This window comes from Squalius cephalus (assembly GCF_949319135.1).
Source record: "Squalius cephalus genome assembly, chromosome: 8".
Taxonomy (NCBI): domain Eukaryota; kingdom Metazoa; phylum Chordata; class Actinopteri; order Cypriniformes; family Leuciscidae; genus Squalius; species Squalius cephalus.
In genome coordinates, this window is record NC_137129.1 from 42,073,105 (window position 1) to 42,087,088 (window position 13,984).

General features: G+C 35.5%; 1 protein-coding gene across 11 annotated transcripts in view; it reads right to left on the reverse strand.

Moving 5' to 3' along the window:
* The window catches only part of LOC307163699 (RNA-binding motif, single-stranded-interacting protein 3-like), a 44,759-nt gene that overhangs the window by 484 nt on the left and 30,291 nt on the right, over positions 1 to 13,984 (reverse strand). For 6 of the 11 annotated variants that reach the window (XM_079879899.1, XM_079879897.1, XM_079879895.1 and 3 more), the window contains 6 exons: positions 11,543 to 11,639; positions 10,863 to 10,913; positions 10,230 to 10,343; positions 3,647 to 3,721; positions 1,647 to 1,762; positions 1 to 447 (listed from right to left, as the gene is read on the reverse strand). The exon at positions 1 to 447 is cut by the window's left edge and continues 477 nt beyond it. In XM_079879899.1, the coding sequence (XP_079736025.1) occupies positions 384 to 447; positions 1,647 to 1,762; positions 3,647 to 3,721; positions 10,230 to 10,343; positions 10,863 to 10,913; positions 11,543 to 11,639 (517 nt within the window). In that variant the 3' untranslated portion in view covers positions 1 to 383. Of the gene's footprint in view, positions 452 to 1,646; positions 1,763 to 3,646; positions 3,722 to 3,982; positions 4,539 to 10,229; positions 10,344 to 10,862; positions 10,914 to 11,542; positions 11,640 to 13,984 lie in introns of those variants that run through there. The other 5 variants (XM_079879892.1, XM_079879901.1, XM_079879896.1 and 2 more) reach the window with 2 other exon arrangements.

Sequence of the window (13,984 nt, forward strand, 5' to 3'; positions counted from 1 at the left end):
TTCAAATGAAGAAGATCAGTGTGAAATCAGGATTCAGTTCGTCCATGTTTTACACACAATACACAGGTGACTCAAGATGTGTTCAAATTAAGGCAAGTGATATTCTTGTAAATTCCAACATTTGACAGAAGAAAATCAACAATATGAAGATGCGATAGCTTAATATCTGAGGAAGACGTCCGTGCTCTTCTTCTTCTTCTTATAATTCTACATCATCTATCCACACAATATTCCCATATGTAGGAACTCTGAAGAAGCTTCAGTCCGACAGACATTAAAATAAAGGAAGAATCATGAAACTCTCCTCATGAGCCGCCGAGTCTTCAGTGCGTTCGTCCCGTAGGAGTGTGTGTTCACCTGTGTGTTCATCATGAGTCATGTTTTCAGTGCAGAGCGTCTGATTCTCCATCAGAAGGAAACGCTGACGTACACCAGCTCTTCACGACGCTATCTGACAACACACACACACACACAACACATCAACAATGCATCTATTAACATTCAAAGCTGCTGCAAATGATGAACACATTAATCCAGCAAAGCATCAGCCGAATGAGAGAGTTCGACAGATAAACTCATTTAAACACTTTACACTAGCGCTGGTGAACGTGACTGTGTGCATTAGGTGTCATGAACAGGTGTCACACAGCATTTATTAATATATTACAACATTTATACTGATGCATTACAAAATCAGATTTGCATTATCAGATTTAAATAGACTTATTATTGTTAAAAGATTTTTACATTTCAAGTTTGTATATGCACAAACAAATAATAGTATATTTTTATGCGTAGTTTAATGATTCCCAATGCATTGAATTATGCATTAATGAATATTTTTTTAGTTTAGATTTGACCATTAAAAAATTATAAAAGGTGCATTAAATTAATTTATTAATATATAATATTAATGTTAATTTCTACATATACTAACAGATTTTACATTTCAAATTTGTATAGTTAATTATTTTAATAGTATATTTTATATCTAGATGAACGATTCCCAATGCATTAACTAACATTAACAATTGTTTTTAAGTTTTAATCATTAAAAATATTGAATATTAAAATATAATGTTAATGTTAATTTCTACACATACTAACAGATTTTACATTTCAAGATTGTATATTTCATTATTTTAATTGTATATTTGTATATATAGATGAATGATTCCCAATGCATGAAATGATGCATTAACTAACGTTAAGTTTTGATCATTAAAACAGTTATAAATATTAAAATATAATATTAATGTTAATTTCAACTAATACTAACAGATTTTACATTTAAAGTCAGAATATTTGATTAATTTTACAGTATATTCTAGATTAATGATTCCCAATGCATTAAATGATGGATAACGTTAGCAACCATTTCATTTTAGTTTGATCATTACAAAAAATGTAATAAACATTAAAATATAATATAAATGTTAATATCTACATATAACTATTTTAGTTTTGTCTATTAATCATGATAAAGGCCTGTAAGGTCATCAGGGTGTACAGATGTGCAGTGCTCATGTGGGGTTCACAGCTATCTTTATTTATTTTAGCTAAGCTGGTCTTGTGTATGTTAGCTAAGTTGACTATAATGTTGATGTGAAGTATGTAGTGTGCAGTGCACAGGATGTAGTGCGCACTTGGACTGGAAGGAGCAGGGTTGAATAAGGTCACTGGTTTCCACGGTGATCTGTTGCTGTGGTACGTGGACGTCATGTGACGAGGGAGTCTGTGGAGGAGCTTCTGTTAATACACCCTGAGAACAGGAAGTGACATCATCATTCAGGAAGTGCACAGGCAAGTACAGGTATTGAGTAGGGCTGCACGGTTAATCCAGAGAATGTCTAATAAGGGGAGAACTTCCACTCTCAGTAAACTTCCGGCTTCTGAACTGGTTGCAGTTCCACTCTGGCTCCACATGAGGGCGCTCACAGGACGAGTGCAGGATGAATGGAGGTCTATGGCGCTATACCCCTCAAAATCCACTTTTCTCAGGATATAATTTTTTGTCTAGTAATTTTAATGTTGTATTCGAAAGGAGATGCAAAGAAATTACACATTGCTGGGTGTTAGATTTTTTAGAGTCACTTATTTGCTTTAAAAAGTCTTTTAAAATATCAATGACGTCATACACATCGTACGACCAGAGATACTGCTTTACGGCAATCCTTCACGCTCTGCACGAGGCATCGACAACACAGCGGACACAGGCAAACACACGTGCTAGAAGAGTTTCTGTTTTGTTGTTTTAAAAGACCATCAAGCGGTATCTCTGGTCGTAATCAGTCCTTCACTGACCAATCAGCGTTCATTAGCAGAATGCTAGCGTGTTATGGGCAACAACAACTCAACCTGTAAGAAATCGAAAGGACATAAGTACTCGTTCATTCAACTTTCGACCTATAACCCATGTTGAACTTGCAAAACCTACAATCAGATCTGAGATTTCTCAATGGCAATCGGGTGAAAGAGACACATTTAGCCGTCTAGCGCCATAGACTCCCATTCATTCTGCACTCATGGGCGATCGCCCCCAGTGGAACTCTGGTGGAACTACAACCACAATTGGGTACAATAGGACTTAATAGGGAGTGGCCAGGCTCTCAGTAGACGGGCTCTGGTTAATCGTAATAATAAACCCAGAATCGCGAGATGGCTCAGTGTGATAATCAAATCGTGAAGGCTGCGATTTAACCGAATAAAAATATGCGCTGCGTGTTTCAGAGCGAAGTTTTCTGTGTTGATTTACACGTGAGCAGCTCGAGATCCAGTGTTTTCAGTGGCTCGCTACACTCAAACTCATATTATACTGCATTTTAGTCATGGAATTTTACAGTTATACTGTAATAATTATAATAAGACTAATTAATATTTAATTGACATTGATGTATAATGACAAACCTTTGGGCAAAATAGCACAGCCCTACAAACAATAAAATTATAATTATGATTAGATTATCTTGCTTAAATACTCAACAGTGAAATATAACAATAGCAATACTTTGTTTAATATTTGTATTTGGTAATAATTATTATTATTATATTGATATTAAAATATAATGACAAATGTAGTGCAAATAGTGCAGCTCTACAAACAATTTTATCGTTGCACTATAAAATAACATAACCATTATATTATTTTGCTTTATTTTTATTTTATTTTACAGTGGAATACAACAATAGCAATATTTCTTATTTTGTTTCATATTATCATTTAATAATATAAAAAAATAGTCATATTAATGTATAAATCACAAAACTTTGGGCCAAATAATGCAGCTCTACAAACAATTTTAAAATTCTACTGTAGAAAATGTATTATTATATTATTTTGCTTAAATAATATTTTTATATATTGTACAGTGGAATATTACAATAGTAATATTTCTTATTTTATTTAATAAATAACAACAAAAAACAACACTAATAATAATAATAATAACAACAATTATTATTATTATTATAGTCATATTGATTTTGGGCTAAATAGTGCAGCCTTATGAACAAGCACACCAAACCTGCAATATTTCTTAGAAAATTCCCAGTTAGATATTGTCCCTCATACGGCGTCTGAATATTGAGAAGGACAGTCTAGAGCTCTATATTTAACACACATTATCATGAAATGTGTGAGATTTACCTCTACTGGAAGTGCTGAGCGAGGGACCGGCGTCAACTGATGGATGAACGATCCTTGCAAAGGGGCCGTAATGTACTGAAACACACACATACACACACACACACACACACACAGGGGCCGTTATGTACTGAAACACACACACACACACACACACACACACACACACACACACACACACACACACACACACACACACACACACACACACAGGGGCCGTTATGTACTGAAACACACACACACACACACACATTAAGTTCTCCTGATGTCCTGCAGAGGGCGCTGACTGATCGAGAGCTTCAGATCAAGCAGTCCTTCCTGTGTGTGTGTGTGTGTGTGTGTGTGTGTGTGTGTGTGTGTGTGTGTGTGTAAAGGATGGTTCAGCTGTCAGTGCTAATGAGTGGAGTTAAAGGGTGTGGTCACGGGTGATTAACTTCTGTACTGGAGCACAGAGTAAAACTACATCAGTGTCACAGCACTGAAGACTAACTGCACATCACTGGATGAGCTCGCACACACACACGCTCACACACACGCACGCACACACACTCACGCTCTCACACACACACAGTTCTACTTTTCACAGGTTTTGACCTTTTCTGTGTGTTTCTCAGGTTTAAAGCACATCAGAGTCACACTGATTCTGATAACATTACATGATAAACTGCTTTCATTCAGGTCCTGTAGTGAACATTCATGTATTTCTGCATCAGCGTTTTACATCTTAAATACTGAGACTGTTAAAACTAAATCTCTGATGGAGTGTCGTCTGAAGGGAAAGTGTGTGTGTTGTAGTTTACACACACACAGATGGGGCAGATGGTGTGTGTTTGATGACAGAGAGGGTTCAGCAGGGTGTCTTGAGACAGAATACGTGAATCTGGTTCTAAATGACCTTGCACACACACACACAACACATTCAACACACTCCCGTCCATGTATTAACCCTAAACACCACCAGTTATTTCTAGATGCAGGCATCGCCGTGAGGTAAACTTTCTTTTCTCACAACTCTTAGATGTGGGGAACAATCTGGTATATAGTCCGGTATATAGACCTGTGTATAGTCCTCTATATAGACCTGTATATAGTCCTCTAAATAGGCCCGCATTTAGTCCGGTATATAGACCTGTAGTGTATATAGACCTATATATAGGCCTGTACACTGTCCACTTAATAGTTAGGTCAATAGTCCGGTTTTTAGTCTTGTATATAGTTCCATATGCAGTCTGGTTTTTAATCTGGTATATATTCTAGTATATAGTTAGGTCAATAGTCAGGTTTGTAGTTTTGTATATAGTCCTCTAAATAGGGCTGTGTAAAGTCCAGTATATAGTCCTATATATGGGCCTGTATATATTCCTCTATATAGGCATGTATACTGTCTAGTAAATAGTTCTGTCAATAGTCAGGTTTTTAGTCTTGTATATATTCCAGTATATGTCCTGTCTATAGTCCTGGTATATAGTTAAAGGGATAGTTCACTTTGAAATTAAATTTTGGTATGTTTTAGCTTACCTGAAGGGCATCCAAGATGTAGGTGTCTTTTTTTCCGCAGTAGTTTCAATTTTGATATTTTTAGGTCAAACCGTTCTTGTCTGTCAGTCATTTAATGCAGGTCTACGGTCACTGTCTCAAAGAGCATGCACAGAGAAGTCCAAATTAAAACAATTCCCCATCGTCCAAATTAAACAATTCCCCGTCGTAAGTACACATTGATGGCCTAAGACACGAAACGAGCGGTTTGTGTGAGAAAACTAACAGTATTTATATATATATATACACTAGATGTCGCCTTGGCTACGGCAGTTCATTGGAACGAATGCCGTAGGCAAGGCGGCATCTATTCTAGTGTATATATATATATTAGGGCTGTCAAACGATTAATCGCGATTAATCGCATCCAAAATAAAAGTTTGTTTTTACATAATATATGTGTGTGTAAGGAGTATAATTATTTTCTATATATAAATACACACACATGCATATATATTTAAGAAAAATGTGTTATTTATATATAAAATATTTATATATAATATAAATTATATATATTATAAATATACACAGTATATACATGCAAATATTTCTTAAATATATACATGCATGTGTGTGTATTTATATATAGAAAATAATTATACACCGGACACACACATATATTATGTAAAAACAAACTTTTATTTTGGATGCGATTAATCGCGATTAATCGTTTGACAGCCCTAATATATATATATGCACCAGTCTGCGCACACGTCACACAGCAGGATGCGCCCGCGCCCTCAGATCACTTGGACGTGGCTGTGTATAAGAGGTAAAAAACAATATAAATACTGTTCGTTTTCTCACACAAACCGCTCGTTTCGTGTCTTAGGCCATCAATGTGTACTTACGATGGGGAATTGTTTAATTTGGACGATGGGGAATTGTTTAATTTGGACGATGGGGAATTGTTTTAATTTGGACTTCTCTGTGCATGCTCTTTGAGACAGTAACCATAGACCTGCATTATATGACTGACAGACAAGAACGGTTTGACCTAAAAATATCAAAATTGAAACTACTGCGGAAAAAAAGACACCTACATCTTGGATGCCCTTGTGGTAAGCTAAAACATACCAAAATTTAATTTTAAAGTGAACTATCCCTTTAAGTCTATAGTCCTGGTATATAGTTAAAGGGGAAATGAAGCAGTCGATCAAGTTTACATGATTTACAAAATGGATTTCCACTATAATCAACAATTATATAAGAAACATGACAAATGTAAACATATAAAAGAAAAAAGAAAAACCGTTATATCTTTCGCGGCCAGGGCGCCGCCATTGTGCAGTATTCTAACCCGTGACGTCACGGGGTTGGTTGGCTTTAAAGGCTCTGGGCTGAGTTCAGTGAAACGCAGTGAAAGACATAAAACTTAACATTAAGCTACGCATAAAAAGCATTCATCTGCTATCATATTATCATGTCAAACCTCTCATACATGTTTGCATCACACTGGCTCGTTAACAAGATGCATGTGCTGGTCGAACCAGCGAACAACTAACGTTAGGTACGGTCATTATTAGCTAACAGCTGTAAGCATGAACTAGCTAAATAACGCTAACTTAGTGTTTAGCTAGTGAAGTTTATTAGTACCAGACAAAAAGACAACGTCTAACGTTATGTTAACAAACTGCACATGCACACTGTAGATGTTTGTGAAATAATTTTTTATTCAATATGTTTTACATTTTACAGACATGTTACAAACTATTTGCTAACGTTATAGTTTGTGTGTGTGTGTGTGTGTGTGTGTGTGTGTGTGTGTAGACTACTCTTCAATCCTTGGCTCACTGAAATGACAAAATAAAAAAGCCGTCTTCCTGATGGCCAGTATTTGGCATATTTCATTCTGTAACATACATATCTGTATTATGCTATTGTTTTTGATAGTGTTATACATTTCTTACAGATAATCACGATGATCATTGCGTTTGACTTACTGAATGTGGCATCTTACTGTCAGCAATTACAGTTTTTCTATAAACTTTTTTTTTTATTAATGCCGACAGTAAAATGTTGCCAGATATTGCTACGAAAAACAAGCAACATTTTTTTTTCATTTTTTTTTTTAATAATAATCCGAAATAAGTTCAAAGCTTGTGTTTTGGAAATAAGATTAATATATCACGAACCCTAACATGCAACTTTCCACTTTAATAACTTCCTAAAGTGTGACATGAAATCAGAAAAACAAGTCCAGAAGACTACTGTCACCTTTCCATTAGGTGGATCTGGCAACACGGGATCGCGCTCGCGCCCTCACAACGCGCTCTCAAGCCCCGTTCACTGCGCTAGATTCTCGCAGCAAAATGAATTGCAAACACTCATATGAGATGGTTTAAACGGCTAATTAATCATTCAGAGAGCTTGAAATTTTATTTTTGAATGTAAAAAAATGACCGAGGTCCGGACCTCGGTGACCTCATAGCTGGCTACAGCCATGTCCATCACCGGCTGTTCGACATAGCGACGTACCACTGCTCGGTTCCCACGCCGTATCGACTCAAATGCATAAGCAATGGGACACACGGGCTCAACAGGTCTTTCAAGTTCGTCTTCCTCCATTTCAAATCAATTGCGTATTCAGTCCGGTCCAGTAACGCTTCACTCTCTTCACTCACCAGCGGAACCAACCAACCCCGTTACGTAGGCTGTGACGTCACTACAAAATGGCGACTCGCTAGCTAGAAATTACGAAAATAATTTTGTCATATCTGTGGTTTTAAAAACTTTTTAAAATAAAATTTTTGGCAAAGTGATTTTTCTAATATATGTAGCTACTACCAGTGCCAAAACATGGATGTTTCATTTCCCCTTTAAGTCTATAGTCCTGGTATATAGTTAAGTCTATAGTCTTGTGTATAGTTAAGTCTATAGTCCTGTGTATAGTTAAGTTTATAGTCCTGGTATATAGTTAAGTCTATAGTCCTGGTATATAGTTAAGTCTATAGTCCTGGTATAGTTAAGTCTATAGTCCTGTGTATAGTTAAGTCTATAGTCCTGTGTATATAGTTAAGTCTATAGTCCTGTGTATAGTTAAGTCTATAGTCCTGGTATATAATTAAGTCTATAGTCTTGTGTATAGTTAAGTCTATAGTCCTGTGTATAGTTAAGTCTATAGTCCTGGTATATAGTTAAGTCTATAGTCTTGTGTATAGTTAAGTCTATAGTCCTGTGTATAGTTAAGTCTATAGTCCTGTGTATATAGTTAAGTCTATAGTCATGTGTATAGTTAAGTCTATAGTCCTGTGTATAGTTAAGTCTATAGTCCTGGTATATAGTTAAGTCTATAGTCTTGTGTATAGTTAAGTCTATAGTCCTGTGTATAGTTAAGTCTATACTCCTGTGTATATAGTTAAGTCTATAGTCCTGTGTATAGTTAAGTCTATAGTCCTGTGTATAGTTAAGTCTATAGTCCTGGTATATAGTTAAGTCTATAGTCTTGTGTATAGTTAAGTCTATAGTCCTGTGTATAGTTAAGTCTATAGTCCTGTGTATATAGTTAAGTCTATAGTCCTGTGTATATAGTTAAGTCTATAGTCCTGTGTATATAGTTAAGTCTATAGTCCTGGTATATAGTTAAGTCTATAGTCTTGTGTATAGTTAAGTCTATAGTCCTGTGTATAGTTAAGTCTATAGTCCTGTGTATATAGTTAAGTCTATAGTCCTGTGTATAGTTAAGTCTATAGTCCTGGTATATAGTTAAGTCTATAGTCTTGTGTGTAGTTAAGTCTATAGTCCTGTGTATAGTTAAGTCTATAGTCCTGTGTATATAGTTAAGTCTATAGTCCTGCGTATATAGGTAAGTCTATAGTCCTGCGTATATAGTTAAGTCTATAGTCCTGGTATATAGTTAAGTCTATAGTCCTGCATATATAGTTAAGTCTATAGTCCTGCGTATATAGTTAAGTCTATAGTCCTGCGTATATAGTTAAGTCTATAGTCCTGCGTATATAGTTAAGTCTATAGTCCTGCGTATATAGTTAAGTCTATAGTCCTGGTATATAGTTAAGTCTATAGTCCTGCGTATATAGTTAAGTCTATAGTCCTGCGTATATATTTAAGTCTATAGTCCTGCGTATATAGTTAAGTCTATAGTCCTGCATATATAGTTAAGTCTATAGTCCTGGTATATAGTTAAGTCTATAGTCCTGCGTATATAGTTAAGTCTATAGTCCTGCGTATATAGTTAAGTCTATAGTCCTGCGTATATAGTTAAGTCTATAGTCCTGGTATATAGTTAAGTCTATAGTCCTGCGTATATAGTTAAGTCTATAGTCCTGCGTATATAGTTAAGTCTATAGTCCTGCGTATATAGTTAAGTCTATAGTCCTGGTATATAGTTAAGTCTATAGTCCTGTGTATATAGTTAAGTCTATAGTCCTGTGTATATAGTTAAGTCTATAGTCCTGGTATATAGTTAAGTCTATAGTCCTGTGTATATAGTTAAGTCTATAGTCCTGGTATATAGTTAAGTCTATAGTCCTGTGTATATAGTTAAGTCTATAGTCCTGGTATATAGTTAAGTCTATAGTCCTGTGTATATAGTTAAGTCTATAGTCCTGTGTATATAGTTAAGTCTATAGTCCTGCGTATATAGTTAAGTCTATAGTCCTGGTATATAGTTAAGTCTATAGTCCTGCGTATATAGTTAAGTCTATAGTCCTGTGTATATAGTTAAGTCTATAGTCCTGGTATATAGTTAAGTCTATAGTCCTGTGTATATAGTTAAGTCTATAGTCCTGGTATATAGTTAAGTCTATAGTCCTGTGTATATAGTTAAGTCTATAGTCCTGTGTATATAGTTAAGTCTATAGTCCTGTGTATATAGTTAAGTCTATAGTCCTGGTATATAGTTAAGTCTATAGTCCTGTGTATAGACCGGAATATAGTGCAGGAAATAGTCAGGTTCATATTCTGACCAAGAACCAATTAGACAGTCTGACTGACATGGACAGTGACCAAACACAGTTGATGTTTTTCTGTAGCATTTAGTGGAGAGTGAATCTGAAGCCAGAGCAGACACGACTCATGACATATAACTCACGTTAGCAGCAGATCCCAGTGTGAGCTGGTTCATCTGTGGTGTCAGTGAAGTCATCATGGTCACTGGTGGAGCCGATACGCCACTGTGATCGAGTCCTGGACTGATGATCGACCCCTACACACACACAGATCAGTGCCACTGTTGCCAGGTTTTTAACCACTTGTTTTTATAGACTGAGTTTGAGTTGTGTAAAAATAAATTAAACTTCACCACAGAACAGACTGATATTGATTTAGTGAATAAAAGCGTTGGTTATGGTTGGCTGATTCCATATTACGTGGCTGATCTGGAACAATTCATCCGTCTAGCTTTAATTCGGTGACAGAATGTGAGCTGAACAAAGTCAATAAATGATTTAAACGCTCAAGAAACAGCATGAGAAACATGGTACAGAATGTGTGTATCTTACGGTGGGTCTCACCGCAGTTGTGTCAAAATAACTCATATTAAATCGAAAAAACATCCTTCATGTGTAAAACTACTCAGGAATGCAATGTTCTCACGATGCTATCAGTTTTTCAATATCATTTTCAGCCTCTCTAATGCCTACAGTTAAACAGTAACTGCTACTGTGCCTTTAAGACTTGCGCATGTACAAGGTTATATAGAGACGAAAGGTCAGAGGTCACTTACTGTCGGTTGCATGACATACTGATGTTGGGGCATCCATGCCGTACTCTGAACCTGTGAACGACAAGAAACACAAACGTGTGTTCACAAAACATAAACACTGTCCACACACACACACATACACTCACTCAACCTCACACGACACATTCAAGGTGCTGAAGATGATCTACACAAGATGACCGTTACTGTTATATACACACATACATACATATACCCGTATATGAGATGCATCATTACACAGATATGAATGGTTTAATTTGAACATATTGTTGCTTAATTAGTAGTGTAAATGTGCGTTTGCTGTGAACAGCCAGGAGAACAGAAGACGATGTTCCTCTGCGCTGAGACTGATAAATCAATCTGAGAGTGATGGATTACAGCTCTTCTTCATCTGACAGCGCCGCCTTCTCTCGTTCTCTCATTTGTTAGTCATATCTCCTGTTCAACATGACCGTCAGAGCAAGAACTGAATCCGGAGACGGTTCCTCACACACACACACACACACACACACACACACACACACACACACACACACACACACACACACACACACTTATGAAGACTATGTGGAGGTGAAGGTGTCTGTCCCTGATCATATTCATTACACGAACTCAAACATGTTTCCAGCTCACAGGAGATCAGAGCGTGTGTGTTTGACACGTGGAATCACACACACACTCACCTGATAAGTCGACACAGGTGAAGTGGTGATGAACGGAGTGATAGACGCCTGCGCGATCATCCGGTTAGTAGTGATACTATATGGAGAGGAGTAGAAACTGCAGAGACAAACACAGGTTTATGAACAGAGCAGAGACTTTATTTTAAAAGTGTGTGTGTGTGTATACATATATATATATATATATATACACACACACACAAATACATATACATACACACACATACATATACATATATATATATGTATATATATATATATATGTATATATATATATATATATATATATGTATATATATATATATATATATATATATATGTATATATATATATATATATATATATATATATATATATATATATATATATATTAGAGGTGGGCATAGATTAATTTTTTTAATCTAGATTAATCTAGATTAATTTTGAAATTAATCTAGATTAATCTAGATTAAAATGGCTCATTTGAATTCTGCCGAAGGCATTCAGAATATGTGTGCTACCCAAATAATGACTATAAAAGTAAGTCTTTGTGAACCGGTTTCTCAAGACAGGTGGCGTATTAGACCAGGGGCTCATCTCCTGTTTCCACAATGCATCACAAACTGCTTGAGAAAGCTGTTCTACTCATAGACTGTAAAGGTTACTACTGTACTGTTACAGTCCATAGGCAACATTAGGTAGGCCTATGTTATTATCAACTACTATAGGCTATCAATTAGGGATGGGCGATATGGCCTAAAATCTATATTGTGATATACATTGCAGCCTCTTGCGATAACGATATACAGTATATTATAATAAAACCATTTCAGAACAGGTTACACAGACCCTGCTAAACAACTGCTAAATGTATTTTTTTTTAAAGGGTATATGTAGTTTGAGAACATATATTGTGCAAAACTGTAAGTATACAACATAATTTTGCAGATAAATAAAATTTAAGTACAATAGCTGCAGAGACTTAAGTAGGTCTAATGTTTATTATAGCTTTGATCTTATGAAACCCCAAATTTAAAGTGATAATATTGTCTAACTAATGTCTTTTCCGTTAAAAAGAAACACAACAACGATTCTTAAAATCGGGCGCAGACAGAGATTATGTGTTAACGTTACACCACTAAGATATATTGGAATGAGAATAATACGCGCGCGCTGGTATTCAGTGATATCATGTTTCGTTTTGAATTTGAGGTGGTAGAACGGATTAGTCGTGTGTTAACTTACCGAACCGTTACCCCACACACTCTGTCTATAGTTTGCTGCTGTTTGTCGGACGGCTTAAATCCGAACCAAGTCCAAATAATGGATGTTGCTGCTTTCACTTTCAGCCGTGTTTACTTAAGATGACGACGAATATGCGTTGCAGCCGGGTTTACCTCGCGGCCGCGGGTAGATTGCGTCATCATCTCCCAACGCAACTTGGGGAATAGATTAACGGCGATATTTTTTTTATCGCGCGATAAGAGTCTCGCGTTAACGCAGCGCGTTAACGCCGATAACGGCCCACCACTAATATATATATATATGTATATATATGTATATATATATATATATATATATGTATATATATATGTATATATATGTATATATATATATATATATATATATGTATATATATATATATATATATGTATATATATGTATATATATATATATATATATGTATATATATATATATATATATATATGTATATATATATATATACTGTATATGTTCATACACACACACATATATATATGTGTATATACTTCAGGCCGTTGAATTATTAGAAAAATAATGCACACCCGAGGTGTAACGGCCACTCCGCTTCGGGTCGTGACCGCATTACCACCTCGGGTGTGCATTATTTTTCTAATAATTCAACGGCCTGTTGTCAATTATTCCTTACATACATATATATATATATACACACACTGTATATGCACATACACATACACACACACACACACACACATATATATATGCGCACTAATGCTACATTTTTCTAAATGTCAATCATTTGTTAACAAACAAGTATTCATTACTTCAATGAGCTCATTGCCTTAAATTAATACATTTTTAGCTAACTGTGATTTGTATATGTACATTTCTGAAATACATAACTTAGACAGTTCCTCTGATAACAGATCACTCTAATGTAAAATGGACTATGAAACGATGTGTATTGTGAAAAGCGTTATACCAATAAATGTGAATTGAATTGAATTATACACACACACACACACACACACACACGTATATAAATATAATTTAAATTATAATTTGGATTTATACATATTAAATCCACATATTAAATTCACTTTTATTATAATAGTTTTTCAATGATACTGAAGTAACAGTGGTTTAAATGATGGCATTGGCTGCGTCCTGTAGGCGGCGCTGTGGAGCTCGACCTGTAAAAAATCAGAGCTGACAGGAAGTGATCTCGTATCAGACAGGATGTT